The sequence below is a fragment of the Carcharodon carcharias genome, chromosome 3 (assembly GCF_017639515.1).
Source record: "Carcharodon carcharias isolate sCarCar2 chromosome 3, sCarCar2.pri, whole genome shotgun sequence".
Lineage (NCBI taxonomy): Eukaryota > Metazoa > Chordata > Chondrichthyes > Lamniformes > Lamnidae > Carcharodon > Carcharodon carcharias.
In genome coordinates, this window is record NC_054469.1 from 46911986 (window position 1) to 46932011 (window position 20026).

The window sequence follows — 20026 nt, forward strand, 5'->3', positions numbered from 1 at the left end:
TTTTTTCTCAGAACAACATTAATTCCTGGATCGTCGACTGTAGGTGTACTGGAAGCTACATATATTAATACACAGGGCCCTGTTCTTTGCAGACAGAAAGAACATGTACATACATTGTGCCTGTTTCAGCCAAACAAAATAATTGACAGCCATTCGCTGACTCATTCCTCAGGGCAATGCTTTGACCAATCAGGGTCAAGCTGCCTGGTTTCAATTTCAAACAATGCTTAGCAGTTAACTGTCAGTCACCATCAATGATACATTCTCCATGGCACCGCCAATTGCCAACCAGTCAGCACTCACTTCACATACAGTATAAATTGTTGTTTTCCCCTTATATTGGTATTCTTGCAAGTATCCTGATGAGTGCAAGATGAAAAGCTTAGACATTCTCTTTGTTTCAGCGATACTCACATTCTGTACTACCAAATGGCTAGTAGTAAAATTTAGTTGGGAAGCAAAATCCTTCAGCTAGAGGGACTTATCTAGGGATGTTTACCAATCAAAAATGACAATCGCTCAATCCAATTGTTTAAACATGGCAATTTGAAAAAGATATACTAACTGAAGAGGCTGTGAGCAAAGCGAATTAATTTGACTGGGATGAAAATTGGACAGATTTTATAATGAACAGGTGATTAGCCCTGCCAGATTACCACTGAGACAGTGAAGCTGAAGATGAACCTCATTAATACTCTGGTAGGAAGTCCACATAAAATACATCGAATTATAGAGATATCAGAGTATGCATTAATAAGATAATAGAACTAACTAGGCTTGCCTGTGCAATCTTGGGACAGGGAGGAAATGCTTTTTAAGAACTTAGAAAAAAGTAAAATGTTAAGATTTTGGACAAGGCATCCTATTATGGATGTTGGCCTGGTAATGGTTGTAACCAAAGTCCTATCTGTTTATTGCTGGGACAAGCTCCTTGGAAGTCTATCAACTGAAGCTTTTTATAGTTATGTTAGAGCTACCCCTATAAATAATACACGGAGCAAATGAAGTGAGTGTTGAAAATAATGATCAGCGAATAGTTGGATTCTGGAGTTGCAGACTACAGTATAGTCCCATTAACCTGATGTTTAAATGGATACCTAGCTTTTCATTTTGCTTTTATGTGAATGTAATTGATGGTCTCCTTCATTCTATGATAGCTTTGCTCCTGAAGCACTGGAGTTGAAGAGGACTTCTTTTTTCTCAAGAAGGTCATGAAACTTTGGGATTCTCCTGAAAAGATGTGGAGGCTGAGCCATTGAATATATTCAAAGCTGAGATAGACATTCTTGAACTAAAGGAGAATTGAGGGTTAGGGGGAACAGGCAGAATAGTGGAGTTGAGGCCAAGATCAGATCAGCCATGATCTCATTTAATGGCAGAGCGGGCTCAAGTCAAATGGCCTACTTCTGCTCCTATTTATGTTATTGCGATTTTAGGCGCTAGAGTGTGGATTTATGCCTGCAGTTTCTCCGAGTGCCTACGCCCTGCATTCAGTTCCATCTCCCTGCAGATATGCCAAAGCTTGGGCTGCCCCCTCCACCTTCTGGAGGCAAGTTTTAGAGAGATATTGTTGGAGAAATTGGAGCATATTTCCCCTCCCTCTCTCCCTTTTGGTCTGAATGATGCAGCAGCCAGGGAATGGCAAAGCAAAGAAAAAGACAGAAGATAATAATGATCCATGGCAGTCCAATCACTGAGCTAGTTTGATGGTGAGTAGTTGAGCCATAAAAACCAGCAGGGTCGCCCACAGGTGGTGCCACTGTAAGTGCACTGAAGAAGGCTCGGAAAGGGTTTCCATTCCTGATCAATTTCATGGGAAGTGTATATAAGCTCTGGGCGAAGGCAGGATTAGTCTTGGCTTGGATGCCCTGCATGATTGCATCGGTGGCGATACACATTATTTAGATTCACACATGAGCAGTGGTTACTTGTGCGGTCACTGAACCATAGCTCACAAAACAATGAGATGGAGCAGGGAGAACACAGAGCATGGGGCAAGAGGGAAAAGAAAATAGTGTACACTCATTTTAATAAGCCTGTCTAGTCACATTTATTTCTGCAGACTACTCAAGTTCTTGACATACCTTTATTAAGTTGTGCACTCTGCTGTTAGACCTCTTGCAAAAGATCAACATGGCTGTTACCTGTAGAAGTTACTCAGCAGAATAAAACATTGCATAATAAATAAGATGATTTCTGAGCATTTATTAAAATTTATTGTGCCCTTCAGGTTTGGAAAATACCGCAAAGAGGAAAAAGTTGGGAAGCTTGATCGTAAAGGGTCAAACAAGGGCAAGGTGGAAGAAACTCTGCCATCTGAAGATGAGCGGACACGAATGAGACAGGAGCAGGAGAGGTATGATTATGTAGTACATAAAGAGAATGTATTCTTTTTGATACTCCATGCAGAAGCTAGGAAAAGCTACCAGTCATTGCAACATGGTGTGTATCATAAGTATCATAGCAGTGAAAATGAAGAAGTCTTCTTGCTGTTCAAATTACCCAGACATAAATATAAAGCAGTCTGTAGGATTCTGAATTATATTCAAGGCAAATTTTTTAAATCTAATTGGTAAGGGAAAACGTGTGACAGAAGAATGGCAAAGTTACAAAGGATTTAATGTTGTTCCACAGTCAATGTGCACTCTCATCACAAAGTTATTTTTAAAAAAATGTTTCTAACATGAAATACAAGAAGTATTGCCAGCATTTTAATATCCATCCTTATTATGCAATGTAGCTTTTATTTTTTGGGTGTCTTATTGAAATTCTTCCAAGCAAGGATCCAAGTAAAACAAAATATTTGGTTATGTAATTGGCAGCAATGCTTAAAAATCATTATGATATTAATAGTTTTTGGTTATTTTACAATAGCTAAAATAGCACATAGACCAAGTTATTTCAAATTACTCTGAAATTGCAATTTGGATGTGCTTAGGAAATATTACTTTTGATTTTACTTTTCTTTTAGTCACATCACACAGTACCAGCTGGTGCATTCACAAGAAGGAGTTGGAGCAATGTGGAACATAGAAGGGATGATCTAATTGAGGTGTTTAAAATGATCAAAGGAGTTGATTGGATGGGTAGAGAGAAACTTATTTCCTCTTGTGGCAGAGTCCAGAGCAAGCGGTTGTTACCTTAAAATTAGGAGTGGACCATTCAGAGATAATGTCGGACAGAATTTCTATGTTACTATAATGTTGCGTCTTGAGTGCTTTTCTTTGATCAAAGCCAGCTTGGCAGACCCATGAAAATGGCACTTTGTGGTTTCATCCACACTGATTACTGAAAAATCATTGGCTCTGAGAAGCAGCTAATACCTTTTAACATTTCTTATGGTTTCCTGCATCTTCCCCTCCCCACCCTGACCACCATTCCTTCAAAATGTATCCATGTTTGTGGTGGCACCAGGACCTACTTCAAAATAGTAGCTTTGTTGCCTGTCTCAAAACACTGATGATTGTGAAACATGTTGGCCTGTATAGATGATCAAGTGACATTGGGAAAGGTCTTTGGTTACTGGTAAAGCATATTTGTAATAAATGTGTATACATAAAATGGGACAAACACAATTGCTTTGAAGACTTTTGAGCAATTTAGTGCAGAAACTGTTTTACATTGTGGCTCCAATTATTCTAGCAATCTCAAACTGTACAAAAGTAAGTTGTTAATTGGAACAGTCCACTATTGTATCTGTAATAAGATACAATTCATGTACTGTGTGCTTCCTATGTGAAATTTCTATAGGCTTTCTTACAAGGTTGTTTTTTAAAAACAAAATTGTTATCTTTCATTAGTCCATTGTCTCTTGGGGTGGTAAGCCTCAACAACAGGGCGAGACAGAAACTTGTCTGTCAGAATTCTACATTCTCTCAACCTCTTGACTGGTTGACCTCCACCTATGTTTTAAAAATAATACATTACTCAGTGGAAATTTGCCTGTAAATTTATTTATAAAATAGAAGATATGTAGAGTAAAAGTCCTAATATAATGAATAATCACTGCAACAATTTGGTTTATAACTCCTTTTTAATTAGAAACATTTTCCTGAATGCGTTATAAATTTGTTTGCCATCATTTTTGTTTTATTAAGTTCGGAGTATTCAGTCTAAACATTTTGGGAAACTGGCAGGTCTGTCTCAGTAGAAATGCAGAAATGGAGTTGTTTCAAATAAACCCGATGCACGATGGCAGCAGCACTCCGCCAGCTTTGTAAGAATACACAATGGGATGTTGGCATACTTTCTAAAATTGTGACATGTGTTCTAATTATATTTTGTAGCTTCTAGACAGGAAGGTCTCAGGTTTGATTCAGGATCCGTGTTAAGTTAACTGTAAAGAGTTGGAAGAATACAATTGGCCTTGGCCAGAGAACGAAGAAAGAGCCTGGGTTCCTACTTCTGAAAATTATTGTATGACCACTGCTAGAAAGTTAAGGTATCAGGTCAGAGCAGGATTAGGCATAGCTATAATGATTCAGTTTTATTTATTCTCTCAAGGGCTGTGGACATCGCTGGCTAGACCAGCATTTATTGCCCACCCTAACTACCTTTGAGGTGGTGCTAAGCCACCTTCTTGAACCGCTGCAGTCCATGTAGTGTAGGTACACCCACAATGCTGTTAGGAAAGGAGCCCTGGGATTTTGACCTAGCAACAGTGAAGGAACGGCGATGTAATTCCAAGTCAGGATGGTGTGTGGCTTGGAAGGGAGCTTGCAGGTGGTGATATTCCCAGGCATCTGCTGTCCTTGTCCTTCTAGGTGGTAGAGTCATGGGTTTGGAAGGTTCTGTCAAAGGAACCTTGGTGAGTTGCTGCAGTGCAAGCTGCTGCCTCTGTGTATTGGTGGTGGAGAGAGTGAATGTTATAGTTGTTGGATAGGGAGCCAATTAACATGATTTGCCCTGGAAGATGTTGAGCTTCTTGAGTGTTATTGGAGCTGCAACCATCCAGGCAACTGGAGAGTGTTCCAACACACTCCTAGCTTGTGCCTTGTAGATGGTGGACAGACTTAGAGGAGTGAGCAAGCGAGTTACTCGCCATAGTACTCCCAAACTGACCACAATATTTATATGGCTGGTCCAGTTCAGTTTCTAGTCAATGGTAACCCCCAGGATGTTGATAGTGGGGGATTCAGCAATAGTAATGCCATTGAATGTGAAGGGGTGATGGTTAGATTCTCTCTTGTTGGAGATTGTCATTGCCTGGCACATGTATGGCATGAATTTTACTAGCCACTTATCAGCTCAAGCCTGAATGTTGTCCCAGTCTTACTGCCTACAGACATGGACTACTTCAGTATCTGAGGAATCATGAATGGTTCTGAACCACGTGCAACCATCAGCAAACATCTCCACTTATGTTGGAGGGAAGGTCTTTGATGAAGCAGCTGAAGATGGTTTGGCCTGGGACTCTGCCCTGAGGAATTCCTGCAGCAATATTCTGGAACTGAGATGATTGACCTCCAACAACCACAAGCATTGTTCTTTGTGCTAGATATGACTCCAACCAGTACCCAAATCAAAACCATTTGAATTCCCACCTAAATAATATGACCTTTCATTATCTGTGAGGCACTTGAGGGATGTAAATATTACTCCCCACCAGAGAAAGTTGGGTTTAAGTGGTTACCTTTGCAAAAGCGGAATGGACACAGAAGGCAACATACCTGCATATTTGATGTAAAACTCTTGACATATCAACTACAGCCACCTGTGGATCCATGGCCTAGCAGGCGGAGGTGGTTTTTAGGAGAGAAGATTAGAAATGCAAGAAAATTAAGGTGGGGCTGGAATTCACGCACCTATGATTTCTGATCTCCTCAGCAACTTTAACTTTTCAAACTGTCGGGAGTTTTTCAGACCCAGAGAAATGAGTTTTGTCATCCTTGATAGTCTTTTCTTGTTCTTGAACATTTTTAGGGCCACAATAGTTCAGTGCTTCATAAGCCACTGTACAGGCATGAAGATATTACAAATTTTAAAGCTATATTTTAAAAGGTGGACACCAAGAGCTAGTAAGATGGCTGCTGCACCGGATGCAACTTCGCAATATTCAATTCCAGGTGGTGCTGAAGCAAATATCTAATTAAAACATGGACAATTTCAGCCACTTGTGAAATTCACACATCCCTTTGTTAAGAATGGATTGTCAACAGAAATGACTATAACACATCAGCCAACTCATCTTTCTGCTTTCCCATAGATAGTAGAGACATCAGAACTCAATTGGTGTTACATGAATATGTAATGAATCTCATCGACATTTCATTGTATTTTGGTGTATCCTCATCCCAAACACACAGACCTTGACTGTAAGAAACTTTCAGGGTGTGAAAAGCCAGAACACAGAATGTTTACCAGCTTAACAAACCATATTTGGATAAGAACCTTGGACTTGTAACAGGTCACATGGGTCAAGCAGCCATGTTTGTTATCAGCTTTTAAAAATAACAGCAGAAGCTGTTTTGGAACAGATACCATCAGAAACACCGTCTAAGCCATTGAACTGGATACAAGACAATTATGCAGCCAAGGTAATATACAGCTATACCTTGAAACTAGGAGAAGGACATTCCCCCAAACCTGTTCCAACTTCAAGTTCACCTGAGAACCGATCTCCTGGCAACCATAAGAAACCTTGTAATTTATTGAGAATCCTCTGCTTTCACAAAACCTCCACTTCAGCTAAAGCATCAACTCATCTAAGAAACTACAGGCCTGCTACAAAGGAGACTAAAATAATTTCAGATTTTAATCACATTTTTTCCTTAATCTTTATCTAATCTTTGTGTGTGTGAGTGAGATAATGTGTGAGACGTTGCGTTAAACCTCTGGGGCAGGTGTGTGATAATAAATAATCTTTATTTTTACATTCACAAAAGCTTGCTGCTGGATCTATTTAAATTGGGACTAACCAACCTGAGGGTAAGAAAACACACTAACCCCGCACATTAAAACACTTTGAGCATGGATAACAATTAAAAAGTATAATCCCTGTGCATGACCTGACATACCGCTGAAATGTTCTGCTTAGCTTAAAATATTTTTAGAGAGTTTAAGTTATTTTGGGAGATTTTTAATGTGTTTTTGTCACATCTCTCATTCTTCATCTGTTTGAACTCAGCAAAATAATACGTATAATATTTATTTTCTATTACCTGAGAAGAAAATTCAAGTCAGTCACATCAACAGAATGTGTGTTGTGGATTTGTGGGGAAGTAAATGGCTTATGTTCACTGGTCCAGCATTGCTGTTGAATTTGTGCTGAATATAAATCAGTATTTCATAAATGACTGGCCCCTAACACTAATCTGTTTATAGATTGTAGATTTTACCAGAATAAAACCATAGTTAAATGTATAGAGAGAGCCCAATATACTCTGGTTCTTCATTATTCTAGCTACCCATCCTAGTATCCAGCTGTAGATTGAATACCCTAAACATAAGGGCTCTCTATTACTTTATCCGGCAGATTATCCATACAGGTATCAGCCTTTTGGTGAAAATTTTCCTTCCAAATTTATTTTTCACTGGTTTATACTTATGACCTCTGATTCTATTACCCTGGCTTATTTTTTAAAGTTGTATTAAGATTTACCTTACCTAATCCATTTAATATAAATATACCTCAGCAAGGTCCTTCTTTAATTGTCCTTTCTCCAGACTGTAGAGATTTAGCTTTTTTAACCTTCCTTCTTAAGTCATTTGGATTCATTCTTGTCGCTGTTCCTTACACTTATTCCAAAGCTTCCACATCCTCTTGTAGCATGCATAAATTGAGAATCAAAGACCCATTGGATGTATTCTTTGGCTAAAAGAAATGCAATGAATACTGAAGGGAATGTTGAGTTATTCAGGTTTTTTTTTTGAAACAGGCAAAGAATTTGCACTTCAAGTACTGGTTGAAGTATAATGTACAAATTAGAATTTCAATGAAGAAATTAGCTCTACAAATGGACAGAGACATAAGCGTAACTATGCATGTAACGCACCGTTTGTGTTACATTAATTACAGTGGGGAAACTATTTTGGATGGCTCATCTGCATATGTAAATATGGTCCAATTAGCAGACTTCTGCCTTTTTAGCATAACTAATGCACCCTGCAAGTTTCATAAAGATGGAACGTAGCTTTTTAATATTTAATTAACGTGGAGTTGCAAATTATCTCTGGTTAGCATCCATGGGCATCTTGTTCTTTCAAAACATTGCAAATCAAATTTCTAAGTTTCAGGTAGAACGGAGTCACGAATTATTGATGAAAATGTGATGATTTTAGCAGCTAACAGTTCTCTGAACCTTCTGTATTTTGCTGTATTACAAGCAAAGTAAATGGAGACACGAAGCCGAGTTTATAAAAATTGCAAAGGTCAGGATATCAGTTAAAACATATGACTGAGGGCTTTTCTTTCTGTAATAAAGATATTACTTTTGGGTTGTATTTAACTTCAAAATAAAAGCAATAAATGGTATTATGTAATCAATTCAAAACGTTTAACATTAACATTGCAAACCACGGAATGAATAAAGGAATATTTTACTGCATCCTGGTTGGGTTCAGATATCCCACCACCATTACCTTTCATTCTGAAAGAAAGATTCAAAATTCTGGGGTAGAGTTTCTGCTAATAAAATCAGTGTAATCTGGGTGAAATCACCCGAAATAGCACAAAAATTTTAAATTTGAGCCAGTTGCACCCAAACCCGCCAATGTTCAAGTTTTCAGCAATCTTTTATGGTTCAGTATTCAATTCATAGCCTCACAAATGGCTATGCCTCCCATGTTGAAATTGAGAGTTTCTGATGTTTGCTTTGGTTTATTTTTTTAGACAGACAGGTATTAGTAGGGACATTTTAGGTCTTTCCTATCAAAAAAATGTTGTTTACAAAGGAACTGACTAGTATACATCACTGAAACTGTTAAAAGGATCAGAACAATTTTTAAAAAAAATCATTTTTGGTCTCAGGAGGAGGACTGGACACCCATATTAAAATGGTTATTTTTGCCGATAGACCCAATTCAACTGTATTAATGAAACTGTACCAAATTACCACTTTTAAATAAGTCAAAGGATACTTTTTAATCATAGAATGATACAACACAAGGAGACCATTCAGCCCACCATGTATATGCCAGCTCTTTGAAGGAGCTAACAATGAGTCACCCTATCCAGCTCCCTCCCATTGCCTTGCAAATCTTTCCCCTTCAAGTATTTACCTATTCAATTTTGCAAATTAGAATTGAATCTGTTTCCACCAGTCTTTCTGAGAGGAATACCAGATCATAGCAACTCTTGTCACCTCTGGTTCATTGGCAGTCACCTTAAAGCTATGCCTTCTAGTTGTTGATCCTTCTGCCACTGGAAACAGTTTGTTCTTACATTATCAGAGCCCTTCATAATTTTGAAAAATTGTTTAAATTATCTTTTAAATTTCTCTTTTCTCAGGTGAGCAATTCAATTTCCCTAGTGTCCCTGTGGAACTAAAGTGTCTCATAACTGTTAAATCCCCTCTCTGCCCTCTCTGAGGCCTTGACATCCTTCCTAAAGTGTGGTCCTTTCTGTTTCTTAAGCTAGTTTCTTATCCATGTAGCCTGCCCCTTTAATCCCATGGGCTTCAAATTTTCTTGTGTTCAAATGCCTTCTAAAAGTCCATAGTCACAATATTAAAGCATACTACCCTTATCAGCCCTCTTCATTACTTCACCACAGACCTTGATCAAGTTAGTCAAACAGGATTTGCCTTTGACACATCTGTGATTACTTTCATTTATTAGCCTATACTTTTTCAAATGCCATTTAATTTTGTCTTGAGTATTTCCCCATCACTGACATTAAGTTGACTGGCCTTGCTGGGTTTATCCATCACCCCTTTTTAGGACAGGGGTGTAAGATTTACAATCCTCCAGTCTTCTGGCAGCAGCCCCATAACCTAGGGAGGATTGGAGGATTGTGGCCAGAGCGTTGACAATTCCCGCCCCCCCCCATTAACTTCCCCCTGTGACCTAGGATGCATCTCAAACAGACCAGGCGACTCTTCTACTTTGAGATCTGCCAGCTTTAAAGTACCTTTGCTTTACCTATTTTTTCCCTATCCAGTATCATATCCAACTCCTCCTTCACTGCTACATTGGCAGCATTATCTTCTTTAGTGAAGATAGATGCAAAGAACTCATTTAGTACCTCACCCATGCCATCTGCCTCCACAAGATAATCTCCTTTTCTGGTCCCTAATTGGCCTTGCCCTTCCTTTGACTAACCTTTTTACCATATATTCTAACTGTAGGTCAGGAGAGATCAGACCCTGTATTTTTAAGCTACTTAAAGCTGAATTTGGTCAATAAACATCTCAACTTTGGAGTACTTTCTGCCCTACAATCCCATTTCTGCATGTTCTGGGACAAGTACTGTACTTTGAAAGCTTGTGATACTGTAGAGTCCAAATTAGGGACAAACAACTACACCATCCAGCATGGCTGCCATAAGTTACAATGACTGCCTTGTCATTATGTTGTGGCTGTGCATGCACCTGTCTTAAACTGACACAAACTGCTAGAAGGGCTTAAATGGGCGCATGACCCAGGGCCCACATCACAAATGAGCAATTAGGTCACCTGGTTTCACAATGGAAACCATGACAGCCCACAGGACATAAAACAGCAAAGATGCCGAAGATATGTACCTTTATACATGAGAGAAAGGCAGAGAGAGTTTAAGAAGAAGTGAGTTCATCAAACCCATCTCCAGCTGAGAAGATTACTGCTAAGTGGGTTAGACATACCGTGTAAAGTAACAGTGTCAGAGAGTAAAGAGAGAGAGAGCCATCCAAGGAGAGTTCAAGCAGTGAGTGAGTGAACAAAGACATTCTTCAATATATAATTAGCCATTTAAAGGTGAAAAAGTAAGATCTTCTGCAGGCTTAAAAGTAGTTAGAAATTACAACAAAAAACAGAACCCAGCTACTTAGAGAATATCAGATCAGGATTTGAATTCTAAAAATACGTCTTTTTTGAGAATTGGTCTTGTAGCACTAAAGTGAGAAGTATTAGCCTTTAAATCACTGCCTCACCGAATCTGCTGCTAAACCCTCATCCGTGCCTATGTTACACTATATTCACTGTGCCAACGCACTCCTATGCAGCCTCCCACATTCTACCCTCCATAGTTTGAGGCCCTCCAAAAACCCTGCTGCTGGTATCCTTACTCGCACCTACTTCCCTTCTTCCATCACCCTTCTCCTTTCAGTCCTGTGTTTCTCCTAGGTAAACAATGCTTCAATTTTAAAATTCTCATCCTTCTTTTGAAAAGTCTGCCCCCCGCCTCCCGTAATCTCCTCAAGCCCCAGAGACCTCTGATATTTCTGTGTCTCTATAATTCTGGCTTCTTGAACATCCCTGATTTCATTTGTTCCACCATTGGCGACTGAGCCTTCAAGTTGCCTAGGCCCTATGCTCTGGAATTCCCTAAACTTAAGATGCTCCTCAAAACCTACCTCTTTGACCATCTGACTTAATAGTACCTTATATGCCTCAATGTCAAATTTTCTTTCAGTACACTCCTGTCCAATGTCTTGGGGTATTTCATTATGATGAAGGTGCTAAATAAATACATGTTGTTGTTTTTGTTATTGTTGAGTCTCTGATTGTAGAAAGATTCCAAAACTGTATGGCACAGGAAAGAGAGAATAAAACAATTCTCTTCTATTACACTGCTCCAATTACATTGATTTATGGAACATTTTCCATTTGTGGTTACGCAAATAAATTTTAGCAGAATCTTGAACTGCAACCTAATCTGCACATTTTCAAAACCACAATACTGCAGTTGCTGGAAATCTGAAATAAAAACAGAAAATGTTGGAAAAACACAGCAAGTCTGGCAGCATCTGTGGAGAGAAAGCAGATTTAACGTTTCAAGTCATGACCTTTTACCTGATGGAAGGTCACAACCTGAAGCATTAACTGTAGAATTTCAAATGCATTTTGGGGGCAACTACCTGGTTGTATCTAAAGTGCAAATTCTACCTCTCTGTCCTGAACAAAATTATTTTGCAAGGCCTTCCTTTTTTCCTCTTGCCTGCCCCCATTCCATTGACCTGTTTTGCAAGGGTTTTTATTCTTTCCCAGATTATCATTGAACAATGAAAGGAGCGCAATTTAAATGCAACAGAGAGACTACAGTTCAGGTAGTTCCTCAGTATTTGCTTTGCTTTAAAGAGCATATAGGTCAGTAAGCAAGTACATTGCTGCATCAGCAGTCAAGGCTCATTTGTTATAGAGGTGCTAATGCAGTTCAGAAAGTTTCATAGTTCAGATCAATGGAGGTGATATAGCCTAGAATCTGCTCTATTTACTTAAAGGTAAACATTAATAATTAATAACAAATTCCAGTAAGTCAGTGGAGTAGTGAATGGCTAAAATACTTACCTCGGGCCCTTTATGGTTGTGAATTACAGCCCCAGTGGTGGTTTGCATCCTAAAACACATCTAAATAAGAATAAGGCTTTTTTTTAACCCACCTATTGTGATGCTGTTCTGTGTGAAGATGCAACTATTGGAGCCATTGCTGTCCCTGGAATTGGCCACCTTCAAGCTCTACTTTACTAACACCAATTAACACCCTTGCAATAATTGCCTGATGTTCCCATGGGACCCTGAAGTGAGGGGAATCAACAATGTTTTACGTTTAAATAGTGCTCGTTAAATTTTAGAAACATCTGAATGCTGCCCACAATAAACGGTTGAGCGTTATTCTGTAGACATATGGAGCAGTTATTTTCTGGTTTGCAATTTCCAAAAAAAGGCAATGAGAGAAAAGATTAATACTTCTGTATATGGTGGTGGTGGGTGGAGTTAGGCTTGGTCTCAGTTCCTGCGGATCTTTAATGTCCAAGTAAACAAGCAGACTAGACCTTGGTTTAATATTCCTTCTGAAGGGTGATATCTCCCAACAATGCAGCTTTTGCCTGGCCTGTTTCTGAATTGCTTTAAAATGTGATTCAACTGAACTGAAATGGTGGTCAGCTTGAAATCTGGCTTTGGTTACCAGCAGTTTTTATACCCAATTTTGGAGTCTGTAACATTCAGAGAACTTGGTAATGGAAGTCACGCATTACCGTTTTATTTAACTGTGTATTGGGATAAGATGACATTCAGTGGAACTACAAGGGAAGGAAAGTAATTTTGGGTTGTATTTATTATAACATTTTAAAACTATAATATTGAGTTCACTAGTCTCAGGATTCATTCTGAGTTGATTATATATCAGCATAATTCCCTCTGGTATATTGCTGGATGTTCTTAGGCCCACTGGACCCTAAAGTGAGGAAATTTATGAAAGACTTGTATTTAAATAATACTTAACAAATCTCAGAAATCGTAGTGCTGCAATGGAAATGGAAGCATCTCTCCAAGATCAATGTGAAGAAAGCTTAGATTAACTGGGGCCAGCAAAAGATGACGTGTAAAGTGGACTATGATAAGGAAGGCTGCTGCAGGCTCGATACAACTTTCAGGCATCTGCATTCTTGGAAGCATTGTGAAATGCTTTTCTTCCACATTATTGGCTCCACCATTGTATATTTCTTTGCCCAATTGCCATCTTTCAAAGGTTACATTTGCTTCCTAAAGGTGTTACTTTTTGCTTCAGGTAAAGCATTGGGATAGCTTGACTGACAGCTGTTGCAATTAAATGAATTGGACCTGTATGCTGTTTCAGTGGGTAGTGGAGTAGAATTGATGTGCTATAATCTACAGTAGATGCTAATGGCCTCTGGCATTGTACATCAAATCTTTTGCAGCAAGATGAGAAGGGATTACACAAGTCGAAAGCTGCTGCACTTTCTTACTCGCAAGCATAGAAATGGATCTTTACGAAATTTGTGTCATCTCCAATGAAAGTTACAGTCAACCAAGATAGTTGGTAGATTCAATGATCATTTCAGCTTGATTGAGAACACAATATTTCAATGTGACAAGGGTAAATAAACAGCAAAGTGTCTTACTATCACATAGTTGAATAATGTTACAGTGAGTGAAATCTACATAACAAATGTACATCCGAATTGGGAACAGGTACCTTGAGCCTGGCCTGCCATTTGATAAGACCATGGCTGGGGCCTCAACTGTACTTCCTGTCTAACCCCTAAAACTTTTGACTCCCATGTCAATCAAAAATCTAATTCAGCCTTAAAAAATATTCAATGACCCTGTCTCCACAGCTCTGGAGAAAAAAATTCCACAGACTAATGACCCTTTGAGAGAAAAAAATTTCCCCTCACCTCCAATTTAAATGGGGGACCCCCTTATTTTTAATTCTGTTCCCTTGTTCTAGTTTTTCCCATAAGGGAAAACATCCTCTCAGCATCCATTCTGTCAAGTCCGCTCAGGATCTTATATGTTTCAGTCATGTAGTATGGTGAAGCAGCTCACCAAAGCTCCTTCAACAGCACCTTCCAAACCCATGACCTCTACAACCTCGAAGGATAAGGGCAGCAGATGCATGGGAACACTATCACCCTCAAGTTCCCCTCCAAGACACACACCATTTGACTAGGAATTATATCCTTGTTCCTTCACTGGGTGAAAATCCTGGAACTCCCTAACAGCATTGTAGGAGTACCTACACCATACGGTCTGTAGCAGTTCAAGAAGGCAGCTCACCAGCATCTTCTCGAGGACAATTAGGAATGGGCAATAAATACTGGCAGCCAGCAACGCTGCCACTCCGTGAAAGAATTTTTAAAAATCACCTTTTATTCTTCTAAACTCCAATGGACACAGGCCCAGCTTGTCCAACCTTTCATCGTGAGATAACCTCTTCATCCCAGGAATCAGCCGAGTGAACCTTCTCTGAGCTGCTTCTAACGTATTTATGTCTTAAGTAAGGAGACCAAATAATATTCCAGCTGTGGTCTCACCAACCCCCTCTACAACTGTAGCAAAATCTCCCTACTTTTATATTCTATTTCCCTTACAATGTACGCCAACATTCCATTTGCCTTTCTAAACACTTGCTGTACCTGTGGTACCTTTGTGATTTATATACAAGGACAGCCAGATCCCTCTGTACCGCAGAGTACTGCAAACTCTATCCATTTAAATAAGTGCTTTTATATTTTTTCGGCCAAAATGGACAAGTTCACATTTTCCACATTTTACTCCATCTGGCAAATTTTTGCCCAATCACTTAACCTATCTATGTCCTGTTTCAGACAACTTCTGTCCTCTTCACAACTTACTTTATTGCCTATCTTTGTCTCATCAGCAAGTGTAGCAACCATACATTCAGTCCCTTTATCCAAGTCATTAATATAGATTGTAAATAGTTCAGGCCCCAGCACTGACCCTTTTACACCTTCACATTTACACCTTTCCAACTGGAAAATGACCATTTATCCCTGCCCTCTGCTTCCTGTTAGCTAACTAATCCTCTATCCATGTTAATATGTTACCCCCTACAGCATGATCTCTTTGTGGTTCTCTTTGATCTTCTATGTGCCTTACTGCAAATCCTGAGTAATAGATTCTAGCATTTCCCAATGACAGACGTCAGGCTAACTGCTTTCTCTTTCCCCTCTTTCTTAACTAGGAGTGTTACATTCGCTATTTTCCAATCTGATGATATCTTTCCAGAGTCTAGGAAATTTTGGAAAATTGCATCTAATGCATCTATTTTCTCTGCAGAGTGAAGTCCATTATGTCCTCGGGACTTGTCAGCCTTCAGTTCTAATAGTTTTCTCTGTACCCTTTCCCTGGTGATCATAATTGTTTTAGGTTCCTCCCTTCCTTTCACCTCTTGATTTACACTGCCTTCTAAGGTGAAGACATGCAAAATATCTGTTCAAAGCTTCTGCCATTTCCTCACTTCCCATTATTAATTCCCCCGATGCTCTCTCTAGAGGACCAACACTCACTTTAGTTACTCTTTTCCTCTTACACTTACTATCTGTTTTTGGCTAGCTGTCTCTCTTTTCCTAATTTCTCCCTCATTTTTTTAGTCATTCTTTGCTGGCTTTTATATTCTGTCCAATCTTCTGACCTGCCATAATCTTGCAGAATTGTACACTTTTTCTTCCAATTGGCATGGGTGGTGCGTTCTTCCCCTAGAATCTGTCTTGCTTCCACATACTCACCTTTAAACTGTACAATTCAATCATGTTATGATCACTGTTATCTAGAGGCTCCTTTACTATGAGTTCATCAATTAATCCTGTCTCATTGCACATTATCAGATCTAGAATAGTCTGGCCTTTGGTTGGTTTTAGAATATGCTGCTGTAAGAAATTGTCCCGAAAACACGATGAACTCATCTTCCAGGCTACCTTTGCCACTATGATTCATCCAATCTATGTGTAAATTAAAATCATCCATATTATTGCTGTACCTTTCTCACAAGTCCCATTATTTCTTCCTGTATACTCTGTCCTACAGTGTAGTTACTGTTAGTGGGTGTATAAACTGCTCCCACAAGTGACTTCTTATCTTTGCTATTTCTTATCTCTACTCAAACTGATTCTACATCTTGATCTTTAGAAATAAGGTCATCTCTACTATTGTACTAAAGTCATTCTTAATTAACAGAGCTTCCCCACCACCTTTCCCGAGTTTTCTGTCCTTATGAAATGTCAAGTACCTTTGAATATTCAGGTCCCAGCCAAGGTTTTGTAATGACTATTAGATTATACATATTTATTTCTATTTGAGCTGACAATTCATCTGTTTGTTATGAATGCTACACGCATTTAGATACAGAGCCTTTGGACCTGTCTTTTTACTATTTTTGCAAGTTCTGACCTTGTGTGCTGACACACTGTTTAGTTTATATGCTTTATCCCTTTGTGGCACATTGGTTATCATTACCCATGTTGTTACCCTGTACTATTACCTTGTCCTTCCCTTTAATTTATCACATCTCCCTTCACTTGATCCATTCCCCCAACTATTTAATTTAAAAGCAAAAAAACTGCGGATGCTGGAAATCCAAAACAAAAATAAAAATGCCTGGAAAAACTCAGCAGGTCTGACAGAACTGTTCTGCTGAAGAGTCATACGGACTCGAAATGTTAACTGTGTTCCTGTCCGCAAATGCTGTCAGACCTGCTGAATTTTTCCAGGTATTTTTATTTTTGTATTTAATTTAAAGCCCTCCCTACTGCCTAGTTATAAATCTTGCCAGAACACCAGCCCCAGCGCCTAAGGTGAAGTCTGTCCCATTGGCACAACTTCCACTTTCCTCAGTACTGGTGATGATGCCCATTTCTCCCACATCAATCTTTGAGCCACACATTCAACTCCCTAATCTTATTTCCCCTACGCCAGTTTGCTCATGGCTCATGGTAATATAGAGCTTATTACCTTCATGGTTCTGCTTTTTAATTTAGCCTCTAGATGCTCATAATACATATTCATAACCTCTCTCCTAGTCCTATCTATGTCGTTGGTACCTACGAGGACCATGACCACTGGATCCTCCCCCTCTCATGGCAAGTTCTCCTCCAGCCCCGAGTAGAGGTCCCAAACCTTAGCACTGGGCAAACAACACAGCCTTTTGGACTCGCACTGTCAGCTGCAGAGAACTGTCTATCACTTGGCTATAATGTCCACCACAATCACTACAATCCTGTTTACTCCCCCCATTTGAATGGTTTCCTGCACTACAGCTCCATGTCACTTTGCTTCTCCATCCTGCAGTCTCCAACCTCATCCTTACGGGCTGCAAGAGCCTGGAATCTGTTGGACAATTTCAAAGGGTGAGGCTCTTCCACATGAACCTTATTAATCCCCTCCCCTGCCTCAGTCACTGTCACAACCACCACCACCACCATTCCTGTGCACTGTCCAAGTCAGAAGACACAAGCCTTCTGCAACAGTGTGTCCGGCTAACTTTCCACCTCCCTGATGCATTGCAGTGTCCGTAGCTTGGCCTCCTGCTCATTAGCTCTGAGCCAAAGTTCCTCCAAAAGTAGATATTTACTTCAAATGTGGCTGCCTTGGATCACACTGGTGTCCACCAGCTCCTACATAGTACAGCTACAACACATCACTTGCTCTGCCATTCTTATTATGTTTCATTTAACTAATTGACTCACTATCACCAACTACTTGCATTATTAATTTAAACTACACTAACACTGATAAAACCTTACTACTTATAAGTAAAACAGGCAATGCAACAGCTTCTTACTTTCCTTCTACCAGCATTTTTGTATTAATCATAAGGAAGCTAATTAAGCTACTTAAACCTTATTTATTTTTTAAAACATTTTTCTAATCTCTACTCTTTAAACACTCTCCCTAATAGCAGTATACTCACCAGCTATTTACACTCACCAACCAATCAACTTGTGGCTTTCCTGTGATGTTACTGTCCACTTTTCTTTCCAAACCCAGAGGGCACCTCGACTCCCCACACTCCTCTCCTGAAAGGTAAGTGGTGTAGGTCGCAATCCTCAGGCTTTATTTATCGGTTCTCTGGCCTTTGTTCCTCCTGGATGTCCGCCCCTCTTCCGGAAGGTAAGTGGTGTAAGCCGCATTGGGCTTCATTTACCTGTTCCCCGGTCTTTGCCCCTCCTACAGATCCACTTCTCTCCCAAAAGATAAGTAAATCTGATGTTCCTTCTTTTGTCAGTTTACCTGGGTGAGGTTGAAGGGTTAGAATTCTTAATTGTCCCTCAACTGTCAAAATTTGCATTGTTTGCAAGTTTTGGATCCCTCTCTGGAATTCATTATTTCTACAACTCATCAATTGATCCAACTGAGAACTGTCCAAACTTTGCTAAAAGACCAGGAGTTGAACTGATGGACGAGTTTCTTGTTCTTGGTCTTCTGTTGCTTTCTTCCTTGTGCTTGCCCCCCCTTTTTTTTTTAAATTGTTTCTGTTGAGCATCTTTTAATACGTTGATTTCTGTTTTGGCTTCTTCCGCTTTAGTTGTGTCAGCATCACAGTCTAATATCCGTTTACCACAACATTTATATGGGTAGTGCTAGCTAAACCAGACATGACCCGCTAAAATAGTGGTAGTCCTGATGGTGAAACCTTTTAAATGGAAATAATTAAAGATGGACCTTGAAGATTTCAAGTGATAATCGGGACATAAACATGGTAACCATTAGGTATTGCAGTTATCCCCCAAGGTTTCAATGATTCATATGGTAATACGTCTAAGATTATCTATGTTAGAATATACGTACTTGCTTTGCAAACAGGGCTTAATCCTGGAGGTAATGCTGCTGCACCTTTGGTAAGTTTCTGACTGAGATATTAAGGATCAACAAGTAAGAATACAGTTGCTGAATGAAATCAGCAATAGTCTTGTATGTTAATTATTTTCTGCTCAATATTATTCAAACCCAAAACCACACATAGAATTGGTGACAATGGGTGGCAATAGCAACAACAATGGAAGAGAAAACCAAAAATACCTATGTCAAGGAAAGAGGTTACCTGTTTTATTATGCGTGTTGCATGAGTCTGCTATCTAAATGTTGACAGCGATGTCTTTCCTGACTGTATTTGACACACATACTGATCTGTTTTCAGTTGCAATTCAATGGCCTAATTGGCGAATGAGAGATTTAAATATTAATTGGATGTAATATTACGTGAACTTGAGCAGAAATGAACTACACTGTATGCTGTGTGGAGGAACTGTAGTAGCATTTGACTCTAATACAAGCAAAAGTAATTATAGAAATGGTTTTTTAAAAACAGCTACTGTTGCCATTCATCAAATGCCTAAAGCAAGCAACTTGTGAAGCTTCCAGCTTTCACAAGCTCGATTAAAATTTGGAAGAGACTGTCTTGTACGTGACTAGTGCAGTTGGTGAAAGGTAGTTTCAGGATATAGATCACAACTGATTATTGCAGGTGGTGCCTTTTGGAAACTGGCAATTTGGATCAAAGAGACAACATTTTCTAGATGAAGTGTTGGATTGTCAGATAGCTGAGCAAAGAAAATGTCAAACACAGCATATGCTGAAAACACTCAGCCGGTCAGGCATCATCTATACAAAACACAGACAAGAT

General features: G+C 39.3%; 1 protein-coding gene across 5 annotated transcripts in view; it reads left to right on the forward strand.

Annotated features, from left to right (window-relative positions):
* The window catches only part of pard3aa (par-3 family cell polarity regulator alpha, a), a 799897-nt gene that overhangs the window by 692806 nt on the left and 87065 nt on the right, over positions 1-20026 (forward strand). For all 5 annotated transcript variants that reach the window (XM_041183914.1, XM_041183910.1, XM_041183913.1 and 2 more), the window contains one exon: positions 2231-2356. In XM_041183914.1, the coding sequence (XP_041039848.1) occupies positions 2231-2356 (126 nt within the window). The remainder of the gene's footprint in view (positions 1-2230; positions 2357-20026) is intronic.